The sequence below is a fragment of the Vulpes lagopus genome, chromosome 1 (genome assembly GCF_018345385.1).
Source record: "Vulpes lagopus strain Blue_001 chromosome 1, ASM1834538v1, whole genome shotgun sequence".
NCBI lineage: Eukaryota > Metazoa > Chordata > Mammalia > Carnivora > Canidae > Vulpes > Vulpes lagopus.
In genome coordinates, this window is record NC_054824.1 from 128,810,191 (window position 1) to 128,829,090 (window position 18,900).

Genomic DNA, 18,900 nt, shown 5'->3' on the forward strand with positions numbered 1-18,900 from the left:
CCCAAGCAGAAGGCAGATGCTCAACCGCTGAGCCACTCAGGCATCCCTATACATTTATTTTTATCCATTTATCTATCAATGGACACTTGGGCTGCTTCCATAACTTGGCTATTGTGAATAATGCTGCAATAAGCATAGGGGTGCATGTGTCTTTTTGAATTGGTGTTTTTGTTTTCTTTGGATACAAAACTAAAATATTGGGAATTTACTAAATTTGTAAATTCATCTCCTTAAAAGTTGAATTGAGAGATTTCCTTTACCTTGTCAAAACTGCGCTACTGAAAGTAGTAAAATGCACAGAGAATGAAGTATAAACGTATTTATGCAAGAGCTGAAGTTTGATGTGTTCTTTATTAAAGTTGATCATTTCTTTGTTCTTCCTTCCAGAACCAAATATGTAGGTTCATGGTTTGATTAAGGTGAAGGAGGATAGTAGGAGATTTACTTTCCCAATCTTATCTTAGAAGTCAGCTTTGATAGACTTTTGTTTTGGGTTGAGGATTTTGTTGCTCAAGACCAACCACAGAATTAAAAAAAAAAAATGAAGTACAGCTTTTTTTACTCATGAGCAACCATTTACTTTCAAAATTCCAGAGACTCAGAACCAAGAAGGGGCAAGGTATCTGACAGGTCAGTTTTGCACTTTGAAAATTCCTCTACCTCTTCCCCAGTGGATGTATGTCTAGGAGCCATGGGTGGGCCACCCCAAAATGTGCCATTTTAGCATACAGATTATTCTAAATATTTAAAAGACAGATGGTGCAAGAAGGACACTCAGATCCTCCTCCGTCCCCTGAAAGCAAGAAATATGTCTTCCATGTGAAAAGTTATCTTCCCTGTGCCAGGAGATCAAGAGACACCTTTATCACCAGAGATGGGAAATTTAGAGCCAGCTGTTTAAATAGCCTTTGTTACTCTTTACTAATTTACTGTCCTGGTCCAAATTCTGTTCAGAATTCCCTACTAATTGAAGCTCCCAAGGTTAATTGATTCCTTACAGATCTATTGTCTCTTTGTCTAAAAAGTATAAAAAACTGCCAGCCTTGGTCATTTCTTTAGGTCTCAATTTTATTATTGGGCCTCTATGTGCCCATAATAAAAGTTTGGTTCTTTCCTTTGCTAATCTGTTAAATTTAATTCTTAGTACAGCTGAAAGATTTTGAAGGGTGGAGGAAGAATTTTTCCTTCCCTACATATGGCTTGGAAAAAACTACAGTGCTCCACTTTCAAATTCCTTATCTTTTTGGAGCTACTTCTTTCTGTTTCCATGATTTCAGGATTCCAATGTGTTTGGCTATGGAAAGTGGAAAACTGAATGAGGGAAGATGGAGAGGAGCCAGACTGAAGTTTTACTCTGTAGGAATCCTTGCCTCCCCCTTGTACTCCATCTGAGTTGAATGGAGTAAACCTTATGTAGTCCCTGGCTGGTTGGAAAAGCCCGACACCCTGCGGCCATGTTTAGTACTACAGTTGCTTCTCCACCTAGTGTCCCAGTTTGTAAATCCTTCCCAGGGGCTGGCCTGCCTGGATACAGTGGGATGAAAGGTGTATGTACTATGTGTAAGTTGTTGTTTTTTGGGTGTTTTTGTGGGTTTTTTTGTATTTGTTTACATTTTTTCATTTTATACCTGTCTCACTATCTCTATGGAGTCATCCCTTTGGATCAAGAAGCAGACTTGTTCAGAGCCTCCATTTTATAAGCAGGAGTGGTTTCTGTTGATTTCCAGGTAGCACTGACTGGGTAGCATCAGTTCAAGATCTCAGGAGACAGAGAAGTTGGAGGACCAGGATAGGAAATTCTATGCACTAAAAATTAATTTTAAAAAAAGTAATCTTTATGCCCAACATGGAGCTCAAACTCATGACCCTGAGATTAAGAGTTGTATGCTCTACCAAATGAGCAGGCCAGGCGCCCCCTAAGAAAAAAATTAAATGTTATTTTAAAAAGATAAAAGTTGAGAGGTGCTTGGGTAGCTCAGTTGGTTGGGCATCTGCCTTTGGCTTGGGTCATGATCTCGGGCTCTTGGGATTGAGCCCCACATGGGGCTCCAGCTCCACATTGGGCTCCCTGCTCTGCAGGGAGTCTGCTCTTCTCCCTTTCCCTCTGCTCTTTCCCATGTTCTCTTTCACTCACTCTCTCAAATAAGTAAAACACTTAAAAAAAATTTTTTTTAAAGTCAGGGAAATTGGGAGACAATGTTGGAATGAATACAGAATGGGGAAACAAGACTTTATTTCTAGTTCTGATTTTGTCACAAAGCATATGTGGTCTTGAAGAAATCATTTACCCTCCATTTGCTTCATTCCTACTAAGTTAAGAGGTTGGGAGCATCTGGCTGGCTCAGTCAGCAAAGCCTGTAACTCTTGATCTTGAGGTCATGAGTTTCAGCCCCATATTGGGTGTAGATATTACTTAAAGTAAATAAAGAGGATGGACCAGAATACTTTCAACGTTCCCCTTGGCTCTAAACTGTGATCTGCCTATGGATGGTATTTTCTATGCCCTGCACAGCTGTGCTTCTGAGCACACAGAAATTGCTTGTTTTCTTCCTTCCTCCCTTTCTTTTTTCCCCTCCCTTCCTTCCTTTTTTTTAGATTCTATCTTTAAGTAATTTCTACACCCAATGTGGGACTTGAACCTATAACACTGAGATCAAGAGTCAAACACTACACTGACTGAGCCAGCCAGGCACCTCTTTCTTATTTTCGCCCATTACTGACTGAGTCCTAAGGTCAACTGTAGCTTAGGTCTAGGTCACTGTACCATATCTCCTACTCAATTGCCTGTGTCTTTTAGAACCAATATTTGACTCAATCTATGGGTGCACATCGATCTTTTTTAGTTCATTTTATATTCATTAAAAGATTGAAGTCATTGGCTTGATTAAACTGTTTGAAGAAAACTAATTCATTGGCAAATGATGCAAACTCTATCTGGGACCTCTAAACAACTTCGTATCTTGCTCTCCTTTAAAAAGTCTACTCAGAAGTCTTATGATCAATACAAGTTTCATTTGTGTAATTTTTTTTTCTTTTTTTTTTATTACTTTATTGTTATCTTGATCATGGTGGCACAAAGCCTGGCTGCCAGCAGGAATGTGATGGTATTCATGGTGTCACTCAATAGAACCCCAAGTAGCATCTACTTTTGAAGGCACAACAATGGAGACAAGCCCTGATAGAAGAGCTTACAGCTTACAAAGGGGCAGAGACAAGCACAGGAAGCTATGTCAGCACAGATTGAAACCTAATGGGCTTTGGGGGATGGTACTGGTAGGAAGTAAATGAGTCAGCTAAGCAAGGATGAGCTGGAGGGGGCTTCTTAAGGGAACATTCATTTCAATGTAATGAGAATTTATCCAGGACCTAATCATTCTTTCCTAGGATTTGGTTTTTTCTAACCTCAGGATATTTGACTCTAACACAACTTAATTCCAAACTCCAATTTACTTTGCTATGTGCAGTTTGCGGAGAGTCATATGTCCTAGTGTGTATCTGATGTAAGTACTCCTAGGACCTTGAGATAGATCTTTGTGTTTTAGCCAGCCCCATCCTATAGGGTCTTCCAGTGCATGTCCCTGAAATCCAGGAAAATGGCCACCTTGGATATAGTCACAAGTTTTGTCTCTGTGAAATAGGATAGAGGCTTGAAGGCTTAAATATTAGATGATTTGAGAAGGTTTTTGTCTGGGAAACAAAGTCAGGAAGACTTTGCGGGGGCTGTGAAGCTGGAGAAGACCTGTCAGGCCCAGGATGTGGGTTCCTTTTGTCCTCTTAGCCCCTCGACCCTCCCCAAAGCCTCTCAATAAAATGATTTGAAGCTTATGCTATTTTGAGTAAAACAGAAGCTTTCTGAAGCAACCTCCACTTGCCATTCACCAGCTTCTCTGTGTAACTCACTGGTGGATGTCACAGCAAGCTGAATACTCAGGACTTTCTCTAGTACCCCCAGCCATTTCTCTCACTGCTCATGCTGGTTGTAATTATATAAATTCAGCCGAGTATAAGCTAAAAAGATAGGAATGCATATTATTTCTTTTCCCCACACAAATATGGCTTTTTTTTTTTTTAAAAGCTCACCAGTTCATCTGTATTTGTCTTTTGTTTTAACTCCTGTCCACACAGGTACTGCATTTTCTTTAAATGCCATCAGGTGACCTGGTTTTCAGCTTCTCCTCTGTACAACAGCCATTGCCTTCAATCTCTTAGTACGGAATGGGCTTGTGGCATTAAGAATCCCTTCAGATGTGTTCTCATCTCCTTCATGAAGATGGGGAAGAGAGTTCTAGAAAATTATGTACTAGGTCGACTCACTGAGGAACTGCAAGAGGAGTAACTTTTAAATTTTCTTTATTTATAGACATTTCGGAACCATTTAAATCAACAATGAATTTTTTTAGACATAACATACCATGTTTATCTTGAGGTACACATTGGGCCCATTAGGTAATGCTCTGGAAAGTAATGCAACTGTTAACTGGCAGTTAACAAACACCCCCAGTTTTCTAAGCAAAGAAACTATAAAGATGGTTACAAAATTCTTTGAAAAGAATATACCATTTCCATTTAAATCAAGGAAAGCTCCCCCGATTTTTAATTGAGTTCGATTTTTAGGCTGAGCTTAAACAATGTTTTAAAACGGAACTTAATATGAAAATAGGAGAAGAGGTTGATAGCTAAGAAATTATCTGAGCCCTACTACATGAGATTGTAAACAAAAGAAATTTGTAATCTGATAAGCTCATTACAAAATTCATAGCCTAAAAATTAGAGCAGCAAAATTACAGAAGGTATTTGTACACAGTTATAAGTAAAATCATGTTTACCCCTTGTTTCTGGTTTTCACAATGAGATAAATTTTTTAAAACACCAAGTTTTAAAGACTAAACTGCAATGTGACTTGACAAGAAGTGGCCATGAGAATTCCACAATATTACAACCCCACAGCACAAAAATCCTACTTTCCATCATTTGCACTCTGGGCATTTTACTTTTCTTGCCCTAGCAGCCCATTGCCTTTATATTACTAGGAAAAGAGTGGTAATTGACAGAACAGTCATAGCTTCTGTAAGTCCCGTGTGTCCAACAGCAGATTTAACTTTTCTGGGGGACTGATGCTGAAATTTCCTTTGAATGGTTCACAAGGTGCTTTGGAGAACTATTTTGTTTTCCAGTTTGTCATTCAAAATGTTGATTTTATACCCTCTAGGCATGGTGAGTAGTGACTTGTTACACAAACTGTTTGGAAAATGAAGGACCCTCTATCCATCCACACCCACCCCCTGAACTTCCCAAGGAGCTGTATGGATGATGTGCAGGTGGTTCTGGAATGTGAGCAGAGGGTGTTTATGCATGTGTCTGAAAACACTTGGAATGGATTGTCATAACAGTTTCCCGTAAGATTGTTTTATTTCTACAAGAGACAAGAATAAACACAGCAATTTAGTTGAATGGGCAGCTTGCTGCAACTTCATAAACTTGAATGGTATATGTGGGTTGAAAGAGTATAAATGTAAATTTCACAGTTCATAAAGTTGAGCAGCTCCACTTCAAGGAGAACGTGCCGGCACTTACAAGATTCCGAGAAAGAATCCGTCTGGGAGTGTGTGAGCTCTCCCTTCCAGCGTGAGTCAGGTCCGTAGTTTACACTTTAGCTGCTTGATTTGGCTTATTGCTGATTTTCTTTTCCGATGGGGCCATGAATTTAAACCCCAAGAAGGGTCCTGTTTAGACAGACACTTTCCCCCAAGCCAATGGTCACTGCAGGGCACCTGCCAGAAGACGTGCTCGGTCTTGGCCTGCTTGGCTAGAACAGGTTCTGCTTCTGGGGATCTCTACAGGTCGTTTCCCACCGCGACACTGCAGCTCTGGGAAGGAGAAGGCCGGTTCCTCCCTCCCCCCGCACCGTGTTTCTTGCCACGATTCCCTCTGGCGACGCCTGCTTTGTCTAGTGAGGGTGCCAAGGTCCTCTACAGACAAGTGTTCAGCTCAGCAACGGCAACTACACTTATCGGTGCTGTTAGAGATGCCAGAAGATACTTATCACAGTTAAAAACATTCCCAATCAGTAAAAGAGAACACTTAGCTAGTGGGATCCTTTCTGCCTCCAACATATTCCAAGTTTTAATGGTCACGTGGTGTTTATTTTTTTTTACTCCTTTTAATAGAGGCTGCCATTTCCTCCATCTGTATTCTTTAAAGACCCAACACACTTAACTCTCCATACATCCAACTGCCCAGAAGATTTCATGTCTCTCTTACTCACACATATGCAGTCTCAGCAACTGTGATTTTAAATATAAACATTATGAGCTCCAAGAGGATTTTTTTCCCCCAGCATTGTTGAGTCATACCAGCATAGTGCCTGGCAATGAAAGATGCTCAACAAATTTGAATACATGACCCAAAGGCCATATATAGTGCCTGCCCCCAGGAAGTCTCTACATTGCCACCAATACAAACTGGATATAAACACGCCAGGACAAAAATCAGAAACTATTTGTGTCAAGATTTTGCAAAAGAAAAAACAAAAAGAAAAGAGAAACATACAAGGAATCAGCTGTTTATGTGGGGCAACCTTCATAGTAAACCCAAACCCACTCCATGCCTCCTGCCTGAATTTGAGACTTGTGACCAAGGGTCAGGTACCTAAAAGCAGACTCAGCAAGGATTTGCTAAAGGAAAACGTACAGCTTCTCAACTGCCTCCTGTCTGTTTTTACTTTAAAAGAAAGTGCTGAGAGGTTAATGTTGCTACGGAAGTGGTTGCTCACACAGAAAGATGTTTTCTAAACATGAAAGTCACTGAAGGGGGGTGTCTCATGTCATGTGAGTGCAACTGGAAAGTTCTACATAGATTTTTCAGTTATTTCTGAAGGGGTGCTCCAGTTTGACAAATTTGATAGGATATTGTCCTTACGGGATACATTTTACCTAGAATATTTGGAAAGATGTGTGAAGGGAAAAAAAAAATGCTTTTTTTTTTTTTTTTAAAAAAAGGAAGATTTAAGATGGAAAATGAGAAGAGGTGTCAATTCACCTCAATTCTAAACCATGAGATGGATTAAGAAGATCTATAATGCCAAGAAATAAAGTCATATTGCATATCGCATGCTGCATTATCGTGGGTCTTGTCTTTGTAGTTATTTATTCAGGTCAGCGGGAAGAGTGGATAATAAGATAGAAGCCAATCCTGCAAGTCATCTTGGCACCTGGTTGGCTGACCTATCACAGATGTCTGCACATCCAGAATCAGACCGGGCGGAGGTAGGGCTATGCTGACGACTTGCTCAGAATTTTTCTAGAACTATGCTAGAACTTTTCTAGGATTTGCATTCGTTCAAAAAGTCAAAAATTATGATGAGGCCATTATATTTTGGAATATTTAATCACATTTGGCAAAAATGGTCAGAATAACATCCTGGAATTCTTGGAATAAAAGTACGGTAATGATGTATTTTCTTTGGAAGAGAGGAAAGAAGAGGCTATGAACTAACCAAGTGTATTTACTGATACTTTTAAAAATTACTCAAAAGATGAAGCTTGTAAGCCTGATTTCTGAGCTCTCTTGAAGCACAAGCATGTGGAGAATACCTAAACCCTTCAGACCTGTCACTGTTAGACACCGGGAAAATAAGACCCTTAAATCAGAGATGAATTCTCCTTTGACAAGAAACTATCATTTTCCCCAGACATCGGCATGCGAGTATTATATGCAAACCACCGCCCATGGCTTACAATCAAATTTAATTCTTCAATATAGACTCTACTGATTTCTTCCAAGCTTTCAGTGATGAGGCCAAGTAAAGACCGAGTTTTGAGGGAAAGGGTTCTGAGAATCTTTGGAATCATTCTGTTCACTCTTCCTAAGAGAGTCAACTTAGTTAACGGCCCCAAACCTCAATGGATCTTTCAAAGTGAACAGATGTTATCTAAAACATCAGACTAATAATTATATTTAAAACCTATGTTTGTATTGTGTACATATATACACACATATATGTAGATGTTCTGGGCTTTTTTTTTTTTCTTTCCACTGCTCAATAAAACTGGCAGCAGTTACAGACAAATTATTGTGGTCATGATTTGTATTATTTTGTATACCCTCTATCAACATGTGACTCATGGAAAATGCCTTTTGATGAAAAGATCCCCACCAAGCACATAACAAACAGTAAAGTGTCATTTCATATCACTAACATTTTCAGGCACAAGAATAAAACAATTAGCACTGAGCAATCCAAACGACAGAGCACAGAATAGTTAATTGTCTAAAGTTGATTCCCCCAAAGGAGAGAACTGTTGTTCAAAAGTTTTTTTTTTGTTTGTTTTTTGTTTTGTTTTGTTTTGTTTTGATTCTTAGGGTTTTCAGCTTTGGCTATTTTGTAATAAATATCATACCTTCTCACATAAACCTACTTGGGTAAGAATTATTTCTCTGAACATGCCTTTTGTCTTTTAGCAGCTGTTGAGTGTTGAGTGATGTACAAGGCACACCTCTAAGTGTTCTGTACAGCATTTTTATTGATGTACAAAATAGCCTGTTCACCATTCAAAAACGTTATCTGCATAGTAAGAGTTTCTCTTATCCCTATTTACAGAGAAGGTTTTTAGTGCAAAAAACATGGAATTGTGTCCCAGCCCACCCTTCCTAGCACACCAATCTGTCAGTTTTGTTCACTGCTAGCTGGGGTTATTTGGCTATATCTTGGGCCTCCAGCCATTAATGAATTGCATGATTTTCTTCACCTGCAGTTTGCTCAATTTGAAATCCTCCGAGAGGATTTCTTCGGTCAGCTGAACGAGCAAATTCCCATCAATCTTTTCAGTAACGAAGAATGATATGACATCTTCAGACAAACCAATAAACCGTAACGACTTGGACACTTCTTCTATGGAGAGTCCCGACAGGTCAGCGGGCGGCTGCCACGGGGAGCCATCGCCACAGGACCTGGGGGCCAGCTGGAGGTGGAGCGGAGATGAGAAAGGGTAGGGGACAGAGAAGATGTCCTGCATGCCCTTTTTAACAAAGTACTGGTCCTCAGAGAGGTCTGGTGACCCAGACTTGGGGTCTTCCTCAGCACCATCAATTTTCAGAGGCAAAGGAGAAGTGTCCGAGGCGGCTTTCTCTTCCACTGGTTTTGGAGCCCTGGGGGGTAAGGCAGGGCACGAAATACTCTGCTTCGTTGTGTCAGCTGCCAGAGTTTTCTCATCTGTGCTCTCCACAGAGTAGCTGGCTGACTTGGGACAGGCGGAGACGCTGCCACTGAATTCCGAAGTGGCGGAGCCGGGGGGACTGGCCGAGAGCTCGTGGCCGTCCAAATCAAAGGGGACTGGACAGTTTCTCTTTGGTGTGCCTGGCGTCTTCTGTCTGGGGTAACTGTAACTCCTGCTTGGACCTAGCAGGAAGTCGCTCCTGGTCTGGCTCTCCGACGCTCCCGAATAATGGTTGGGCCACGAGAGCCTGGACGAGAGAGTTTCAGCCGAAGGACTTCCCATCGGGGACTTCAGGTCCACAGCATCCGTTTTCCCTCGGTTACACGGATAGCAGGACACAGGAGCACTTTCAGAAGGACTAGTGTCACTTTTAGGAACGCTGCTTAAAAGCAAACACAGAGAGGGAGGTGAGTAAAAAGTGAAAGCCAAATATCAAGCCTTTCTTTATTCCACAGATGCCACTTCTGAGTAGGAAAAGATGGTTAGGAAGAAAAATGCAGTATTTCTTATCGTGAATTCCATAAAATACCTGTTAACTCCACTGGGTTTTTTTAAAAAAAATCTTTAAGTTACTAAAATACATTGGTAATGACAGATATGAATTATAACGATTTAAAATATTCTGGGAGAGGTGGCAAATATATAATTTTTTTTTTTAATGGATAAGAAAATCACTGTCAGTGGGTGCCTGGATCTTTACAATGAGAAAAATTCTTAAGCCATGTCTAGGGTCCTTACCCCCAGGTAGTGTGAATGATAAGTAGCGGCAGTGGGAAAGGGTGGCTCAAGAGCTGCCAAGGGGTGGTGCCTCATGCCTGTCATCCTTATGCTATGTGACAAGACCACAGTACCACCACCTATGACTTGTTCCATCCAAAATCTGAGGTGATAAGAAATGCTTCAGACAGGATGCTTGCCTTGGTTTCTATACAACTGAGTAAAACTAACATGAGGATTTAAATATCCAGAGAACACAAGATATGCGTAAAAGAGAGCTATTTTAAATGGTGAAGACCATAGGCAGAGCAGTGCAGTCAGCCGGAGGCTGGGGCAGGGAGGGGACTATGTTAAGAGTGACGGTGAAGCCAGAGTGTGCTCAGAGGTGGGAGACCAGGCTGATGAGGGATCAGGCAGCGATGCCAGGAGAAACAGCTGGCACAGCTGAGGCAGTCTCTTTGGAGAAGAGAAGACTCACATCTTAGCTGACTTCAAATTTTTCACAGGCTGACAAAGAGAAGCAGGGAGGATCTATTTTTTATTTCTCTAGATGTAAGAAACAGTGGAAAGTTACATGGAGACAGATATACCAAAAAACAAAAAACAACCAAAAAAAAAAAAAAATCAGTGGCGTTTGCCAATGATAGAATGAGCTGCACTGTGAAAGATGGAGCTCACAGCACTGGAAGGATCCAGACAGAAGCGAATGGCTACCAGACCGCCGTGGTCAAGAAGGGATTCCCTACGGGGTGGAGCAGAGCCAACAGGACCTTTCCAACCCTAGGCCCTGGCTGAAGGTGGTATCTGTCTGCTGAGGTCGGGGTGGAAAGAACTAGATGCGGGTTTGCAAGAACTGGTGGCCCTCCGTGGCTCGCTCCTACGAGAGTCCAGTGGGCCTTTCTCGCTGATCCGGGAGCCTCTCCCACAGGCTGTGGTTGCTGGTCTTCCTAGGGTCCTGGCTCTTCCCCCCGAACTTGAGACCAACAGGGGCCCCTTCCTGCTTTTTCAGGGACGTTCTTTTGCTTCTAGGGCACATCTCCTCTCCTGCCTCCTGCCTAGGCGACGGCTACCCTGAACCCGTTGGCAAGGGGTGAGCTGGCAGCCGAGGTGACCGGGCCGAGGGGGCCCTGGCGTTAAGACTTACATGTCGTGCAGCCCTGAAGAATAGTAGGACAAGGTGGGGCTGGGAGAGCGAGTCTGCGGCCGCGCTGGCTTGGCTGTGCGAGGAGGGACCGAGGGGCTTGTGGACAAAGGCTTTGCGCTTCGGGGTGGAACAGGAGGGGCGTTCAGGAGCCGGCACTCTTCCCTGACCTGGCGCGGAAAAGAACACTCTGGGTTAGCAACACACTGACAATGCCGCCGGGAGGGGGGATCTGCAGGGTCAGGAGGCTCCCCCTAAACAGCCACCACAGGGGCGGAGGGAGCAAGGGAGAAGACGGCAGCGAACCAGGAGGACAGACAGACAGATGCTGCCGGACAGCAGGCTCGACTACTCGCCAGGACAGACAGATTTTCAGGGAGACCACTTGGCAGATGCCCGCTGCCGCCAACCGACCGCCAGTAACATGAGCTACAGCAAGTTAGAGGGCTAGCGAGGTGCGAGCTGCCTAGAACGGGAAGGATTAAGAGAATAAGGGCGTAAGGCACTCGCAGTCTAAACAGAGGATCCAGAGCATCTGACTCTTCTGCTGATTGTTTATTCCCTGTTCAAACTGAACTCGGTTTGATTCAAACCTCAGGGACTGGAGGCTCTCCTCCAGGCTTGAAGCACCTTCTGGAGTTATGCGCAGGGAATCTCACTCAGAAGTGTGTATCCTGTCGACGTGCAAGTCTGACTCGGTAGAACTAGGGTGGGGGGCGCAGAACCTGCATTTCTAACAAGCTCGCAGGTGCCACCGATGCTGCTGGACTACAGGCCACACTCTGCGGAGCGAGGCTGCAGGCCCCAAACGCAGTACTTTTCATGAGAGCAGAGTCTAACTTCCTTCAGCTTCACCTTGGAGAGGATCAGGGGACCTGTGATGTCCATGGCTTGCATGAGTCTGTGGGCTGGTACCCATCCCCTGTTTGTCTTCCATTCACAGAGGCATTCAAGAATAGGATTCTTTTTAATGAAGTGGACATTTCAAAATGTACTTCTCCATGTCAGGCAGCAGGGGGCAGTTTATACCTGGTTCTGCTAGTCTACTCTAAGCCACACAGGTAAAAATAGCCAATTTGGATGTCATCAAAAAGGTCCTTGCCTGCTTTTAGGCCATGTTCCCAACACTTTTCTCACCTTTGCCTTCAACTTCCTTCTGACCCAGCAGCTCTGGGGTAATGAAGACAATGAAACAGCCAGCTTCCATTAGCTTTGGTATTGGGTTTGCCTAAGAGCCAATAAAATAGGTTCACGTGACATTGCATCGTCTACCACCTACATGGCACACTGGGCCTCTAACTGGCTTCTCAGATCCAAGATATTTGCCAGAAAAAAACAGATGTTAGGAAAAGTCACATGACCATGCAAACCTCAACTCTAAGTGAGATGATGGAAGCAATTTAAAAAGTCTCATCTGTTGCATTTCTTCTTAGCACCAAGGATCACTGCTCCCACCCAGAGGATCCACAGACCCACAGACCGGTTACTGGGATCCACAGGCGATAGTGTTTCATTTGGAAAAGCTCTTAAGGCTAAACCAAAGTATTCTGAGCAGCAGATTTTCTTCTCCAATAGCTGTAAGCTTTCTCCTTTTGAGCTTTTAAAAAGGAAGTAGTGGATGACTACAGCAAGAAAATCTGGGGGACGCCTGGGTGGCTCAGTGGTTCAGGGTCTGCCTTCAGCCCAGGGCATGATCCTGGGGTCCTGGGATAGAGTCCCACATCGGGCTCCCTGGAGGGAGCCTGCTTCTCCCTCTGCCTCTGTCTCTGCCTCTCTCTGTGTCTCTCATGGATAAATAAATAAAATTAAAAAATTAATTTAAAAAAAAAGAAAGAAAATCTGGAGGACATGGGTTTGGATAAGGAAGAGAGAGAGAGAGAGAGGAGGATCATTCAGCTGGGCCACAGGGACTCCTGCACCACTGCGGGGCGGGGGGGGGGGGGTGTCTTCTTTTCTTAAGGAGCTGGTAACCAGTTAGGACCCGGAAAAGCTCTGGCCTGGTCACCCCCCACTGGCTGGCTTTCTGGAGTATATACTGGTTACAAAATAAGTAACCAAAATAGTGAGTCAGCTTCCCTTTTGTTAGTGATCTGTACAGTAGCCAACTATGTTTCTTTTCTTCCTGAGGGAATATCTATAGAATCTAGGATGGATGGGGGCCACTTTATTATGCACGGGCCTGATTCTGTTTATGGTAACAGGAACCATGGGAAACATAAGGTAAGGAGCCTGTTGTATAACTTTTTAATTTTTAAAATGAACAGTCCCTTTTCAATACTGGGTTAGAGAAGAGGACAGGGAAAACATGGTTAATGCTGAATTTGATTTAGAAATCCCTAAGTTCTGGAAGTAGTCATTAACTGTGACGTCTCATTAGGGCTCACTTACCTAGATGTCAATTATGATATGCGGAGACGTCAATGACAATACACATCCTAATTTAAAAGAACTGACTGACATTAGGCCTTAGAACGCAGAAAAGCAGCCACCTGTACTTCAATTTGACCTATGGGAAGTACCTTCTTGTTCTTATAACTAACCCCAGGCACTCAAGATCAGTTAGAGCTGGTTCTGGCACCTAATTCCATAACTGGGCAGTCCTAAACAGCTCTCCAACAGGTTTCCCACATGAGAGGAGGAGTGCAGAGGAAGTAGCAAAAAGAAGTATTGTAGGGTACAGGGCCCCAGGAGGTGAGCTGAGGCTAACTAGAACATTTATAGCTAAACTCCAAACTGTGTGTGAGATACACACAGAAAGTGTTTGGGGTGGCCACACGACTCATGAAAGGAGTAAATGTGCAAATGCGTGAGCGTGAGCTTGTGTTATGTGTGTGTGTGTGTGTGTGGTTCTTGTTCCTAGGAGATGGGGTGTACTCCGTGAAGAGATGCTAATAGAAGGCCAGAGGAAGGTTCTCTTTCATTGTGGTTAGAGGGCTGTTCGGGTGTCATTGTGAGTTCAGTGGGAAAGAACGAGGCTGATTTGAAATCCATTTTGGAGAAAAGGTAGTTGAAAACAAAAACCAAAAAATGGCTTTTAAAGGACCTGGTCCACGAGAAGAATTCAGGTGTAATTTTGTGGAGGCATAAAAGGAATGGCTTGTGCTCCCCCAAGCAGGTGTGTTAGGGCTGCTTGGAGCCGAGCACAGCAGACTACCTGTTCTCAACATGTTACTTTCAACTTGTTACGTCCTTTACTTTCTTTCTTTTAAAAAATATTTTATTTTTAAAAAAGTAATCACTACACCCAACGTGGGGCTTGAACTCACAACCCTGAGATCAAGAGGTGCATGCTCTATTTGACTGAGCCAGCCGGGCGCCCCTCAACTCGTTGCTGCAGATTCTCCAAAGAACTCACATGCAGTTTATGGGAAAAACTATATGCTTTGGTGAAATATATACACTTTGGGATCTAGAAGTGACAGGGAGAGCTTATTGTGCCATCTTACTTTCTACCTCCTACACCCTTATAATAGTAATTGTTCGACTTTTCTTTGCTTTTTGATTGGATTCAACATGGGACATGTATATCCAAGAGGAGTGTAGTTATATTTGAAATGAATTTTATCTGACAATATAAGGCAATTTCCAAGACTTGATGGCCAGTCACTCTATTTCCAGTCTCCCTTATATTCCATTTCACTTGTAAGTACTACATTTACAACAGATTCCTTCTAAAAGTCTCAGCATGTGGCTTTCATCATGTTACTTCCCATCTCCAGTGGCGCCCTCTGATTGCTGGATAAAGTCCAGCCTCTCCTGCTTCCCGCTGAAGCCTTCTACAGTCTTTGCAGCTATTTCTAGTAGCCGCAAGAAATTATCCCATCTTAGTCCATCTTTCTAGTTATTTCTCCCACCAGTCCTGTCTGTGAACACACAGGCCCATCCCAAGAAGCAGATTCAGTGTCACCCAAACCCACCTGTCCTTGTCTGCTCCTCCCTGCTCTGGTTCTTACTGTCTCTTCCTAAATGCCACTTCCTAAGGCCCAGTCCCAAACATTACATGCTCGCCCTGGGACCACTGCACGTGGCCACCAGTGCATGTCACTGCTCTGAACTCAGCTCACACGGTTCATATTTACTTACTTTCCATGTATAGTCAATTAGCCTGAAGGGGAAAATGGTAGGGACTGCCATCATTGTTATTGGTGCCCTGTGGATGCCAGAATTTGGGGATTTATCACCTTTGGTGCAAGTATGTCCCACAGAATGCTAGGTAGAGGTTAGGAGATATTACAGAAAAATACAACAGAAAGGCACTTTTATTTTAAAATACATACTGTAAGAATGCCTTGTATATGTTTATGTGGAAATTGTTATGGATAAGCCATTTGGGCTGCATATTAGTTTTTTTGTGTCCTCATATTAGTGTCAATCTAGAGAAAAATGCACCAGCAGACGTGGCACATATAACCACCATCAACTCTACCACCACCACCCTGACATAGCTGGAGTGTGAAAATGACAAGGACGGTATTTCTAAGTTGGGAAATGTCAAACCCCTCCCCCCCCGCATAATTACTATTCTGAATGAGGATATTACAGAGTACACCATGGCTGGCGGACTAGAGTCCTTCTCTTCCTCTTTAATGCAGCTCAGGGAGGGTGAGGTACCTGAATTATCAGCCGTAAACCTCCAGTGTTGGACTGGTCCTAAGTGAGGGGCTGGTGTCGTTTTGGGGCAGGTGTTACTGTGGGTCGCAGATTAGGCATGATTCTGTGACTGGTTGATAATTTCTGGTTATGAGTAGTTTGGGTGTTTGTGGAGAAGCTCCAGGTCAATAAACAGGATGTAGACTCAGGTGGTAGCTGGGAGAGCTGACTCTGCTGTTCCCAGAGCCTTGCTTCATGAATTCTCTGGTCTAAAGACCATTCTTTCTGGGGTGCCTGGGTGGGCTTAGTCGGTTGAGCGTCCAACTCTTGATTTCAGTTTGGGTCGAGATCTCAGGGTCAGGGATCGGGTCCTGAGGTGGGCTCTGCCCTAAACGGGGAACCTGCTTGAGATTCTCTCTCTCTCCCTCTGCCCATCCCCCTCCACCGCTCCCCCCCGCCCCCCACCGCCCCGGCCACTTGCATGCTTTATTTAAAAGCAAGCAAGCAAGCTTTTCTTTCCAGCAGTTACACCTCCAGTACAATTCTCTCATCTTTGCTCCTTCACAGCGGGGCCCTTTCATAAAAGCTTCAATAATTAAATTCTTATCAAATGTAAGATACCACTACTCAAGACTAAGACAACTCTCCTTAGTGTTCATGCAGCAGATTGCTATCCCAGGGCTAAATATAAAGCTAATTTATGGAACGGTGGAAATGGCGAGTTCTGCTCTTTCTAGAACACTTTCTAGTCACTTTTCTTTAGTCTACAAGGTATATTCAAGGGATTGCCATCTAACACACTGACTTAATTTAATAATCAGGGTTCAAGGTAAGCTGTGAAAGGTGTCTGGGGGCTAAGAGCTGAGATTGGAGCCACTGTCTACTTCCACTGACTAAAGAACATGGCCATCCTTTTTTGTTTCCTACACACTACATTGACTCCATTTTACTAATGATTGTTCAAATATATATTGAGCGCCTATCACACGCTCATTGAGCTAGTGTTGAGTATACAAAAGTGAGTAGCTCATGGAATTAGTTGGGAAGAAGGGAGACAAAAAATATAATCAAGATATAAACTGGCCCAGTAATAATGGAAGTAAGAGCAAAGGTTAGTAGAACCATTAATTTATTCAAGGTGACAGGAGAAGAACAAAGTCATAGGAAATCTTACTGAGAAAATCTTCAGGAAAAAGGGATTACGAGTGTGCAAAAGGTACAGAGGCATGAAAAAAACCCCATCAAAGTGATGCTTGGGTCTGGGGATTTCAACCATGAGGCAATTACTGGTGCCATTACCAGACAGAAACTTAGAAGGAAGAGCAGAGTTTGGGAGAAACCAAGTTCAGTTTTGAAAATACTGAGTTTGCGTCTGATGTTCTATTGACAGAATCTGCATGATGGTGGCACTGGGACCTCAGATGAGAAGTGAAGAAGGCTGAACCCCTAACAAATAGGCAGGAGAGGAGACAAAGAAGGAGAAAACAAGTGACTATATCTTACCACTCAGCAGAACCCTGCACGAATGGTGTCAAAGAAGTGCAGGGAGGAGAGGACAGCAGGAGAATGGCAGTGTAGGGATGGTAGGATGTCAGGAAGCCAGGAAAGGTCTGGGAAGATATGTGAGAGTTAGCAGGTCATTGGGGATCTCAACAAAAGAAATCAGAATGAAAAAAAAATCTTGGAAGACAGATTCTAGTGAGTCAAAGGTAGAACAAAGAGGTGAGGGTGGGGTTGGGAGGGTGGACCACTCTTTTCACAGATACTGACTAGAAGGGAAGGGAAGGGGCAGTTAATAGAAAGGGAGAGTGGATTGAAGAAGGCATGGGTTTTTTTCCTCCTAAGCTTGGAAGAAATTTTAAAAATGTGCCCAGGTATGTACACGCATATTCGCAACCTGATGGCCGGGTGCTTACTGACTCCCAGGACCTGCACATTCCTTTCATTTAAGAAGATGGAGAAGAGAACAGACGTTTTTCTATTGCTTTCTGCCTTGGCCACTCCATCACTGGCCACTGTGAAGCTAGAAAAGAAATTAGTGGTCAATTATTGTCTAACAGCTAGCACAAAGATGGAGCACACACCCAACACAATGAATGACTTTGGAAAGTTTCGTGTTTCTAAGTGAAGGTGGTCAACAAAGTCAAAACCCAACCGCAATCTTTGGTCAAAATCCAACACATCATAGAATGGATTGTTTTATTTATTTTCAGAATACTGCCCACAAAGTATAACTTGCTTTCCTGACTCCAGGAACAGCACTTAAGTCTCCTTTCCCCTCTCACTCCCTTCAGCTCTAACTCTGTTTGGCTGGGGTGGGACTAAGCACAGTGTAAAGGACCAATAATCTGTGAAAAATGGACAAGAAGGTCTTCTCCCTAAATAGCCACATGTTAAAAAGTAATGCATGAGAATTTGTTCCGAGTACAAAGTTCATTATTGCATGGCTATAAAACAAGGTTACACATACTTGTTTAGAGGACAAAATTCAAATGCTACATACAACTGGAGCATTTTATATACATTATCTATGATCTAATTTCTTTCTCCTGTGACATTAACTTTCTCTGACACTTCTTAGGGATTCAAAGAATACAAGAAACCAAGGACACACCAAGTGTTTATGAAACAGCGCAGGGTAGGAATGGGAGGGAGGGTTGGCATGATATTTCTTGGAAAGTTTTCATTTCTTGGAACTCTCTACTTGTCTTCTATGGAAGAAATAACACTTTTTATATTCTTTCACTAACTGGACCAAAGGGACTGCTTAAGAAAAGTAAATGGAACACTTTACTGTGACATTTTTTGTGTAGCCATCTTTTTTGGGAGGAAAAAAATCAATTTTATCACAGTGTACTCAGTTTTTAAATAGATGGCAATGGATCTGGAGACACCTGCTGACAAAGCCATACACTTCCCTTGTCTTTGGTTTAAAATGTATCATCACATGCCTGCGGGTAAAAATCTTCTGTCTCAAAGATCAGCTGCTTGGAATTGTGGGCAGTCACCAAAGAGATTTTGGTATACTTAGACGGGGTAAGAATCATTTTCTTTCATTGTTGACAATGATTCAGAAAATATATAGCTACTGTTAGTGGGCTTATCTACAATTGGACTCACCTGTACTGTGAGTTTTCTTCTCTAAAAAGCCAACTTCAGGATAATGTCAAGCAATTGAAAGAAAGGAGTTTTGTAACTACGCTTCCTTGAACTTTGCAACTTTGCCTTCACTGCATG

The 18,900-nt window shown here is 42.9% G+C and overlaps 1 protein-coding gene across 2 annotated transcripts in view; it reads right to left on the bottom strand.

Annotated features, from left to right (window-relative positions):
• Positions 1-4,333: 4,333 nt before the first annotated feature.
• The window catches only part of GAREM1 (GRB2 associated regulator of MAPK1 subtype 1), a 208,741-nt gene continuing 194,174 nt past the window's right edge, over positions 4,334-18,900 (bottom strand). Inside the window, exons 5-6 of one of the 2 annotated variants that reach the window (XM_041744753.1) lie at positions 11,077-11,243; positions 4,334-9,594 (exon numbers count right to left, since the gene is read on the bottom strand). In XM_041744753.1, coding sequence (XP_041600687.1) covers positions 8,700-9,594; positions 11,077-11,243 — 1,062 coding nt within the window. In that variant the 3' untranslated portion in view covers positions 4,334-8,699. Of the gene's footprint in view, positions 9,598-11,076; positions 11,244-18,900 lie in introns of both variants that reach the window. The other variant, XM_041744745.1, reaches the window with a different exon arrangement.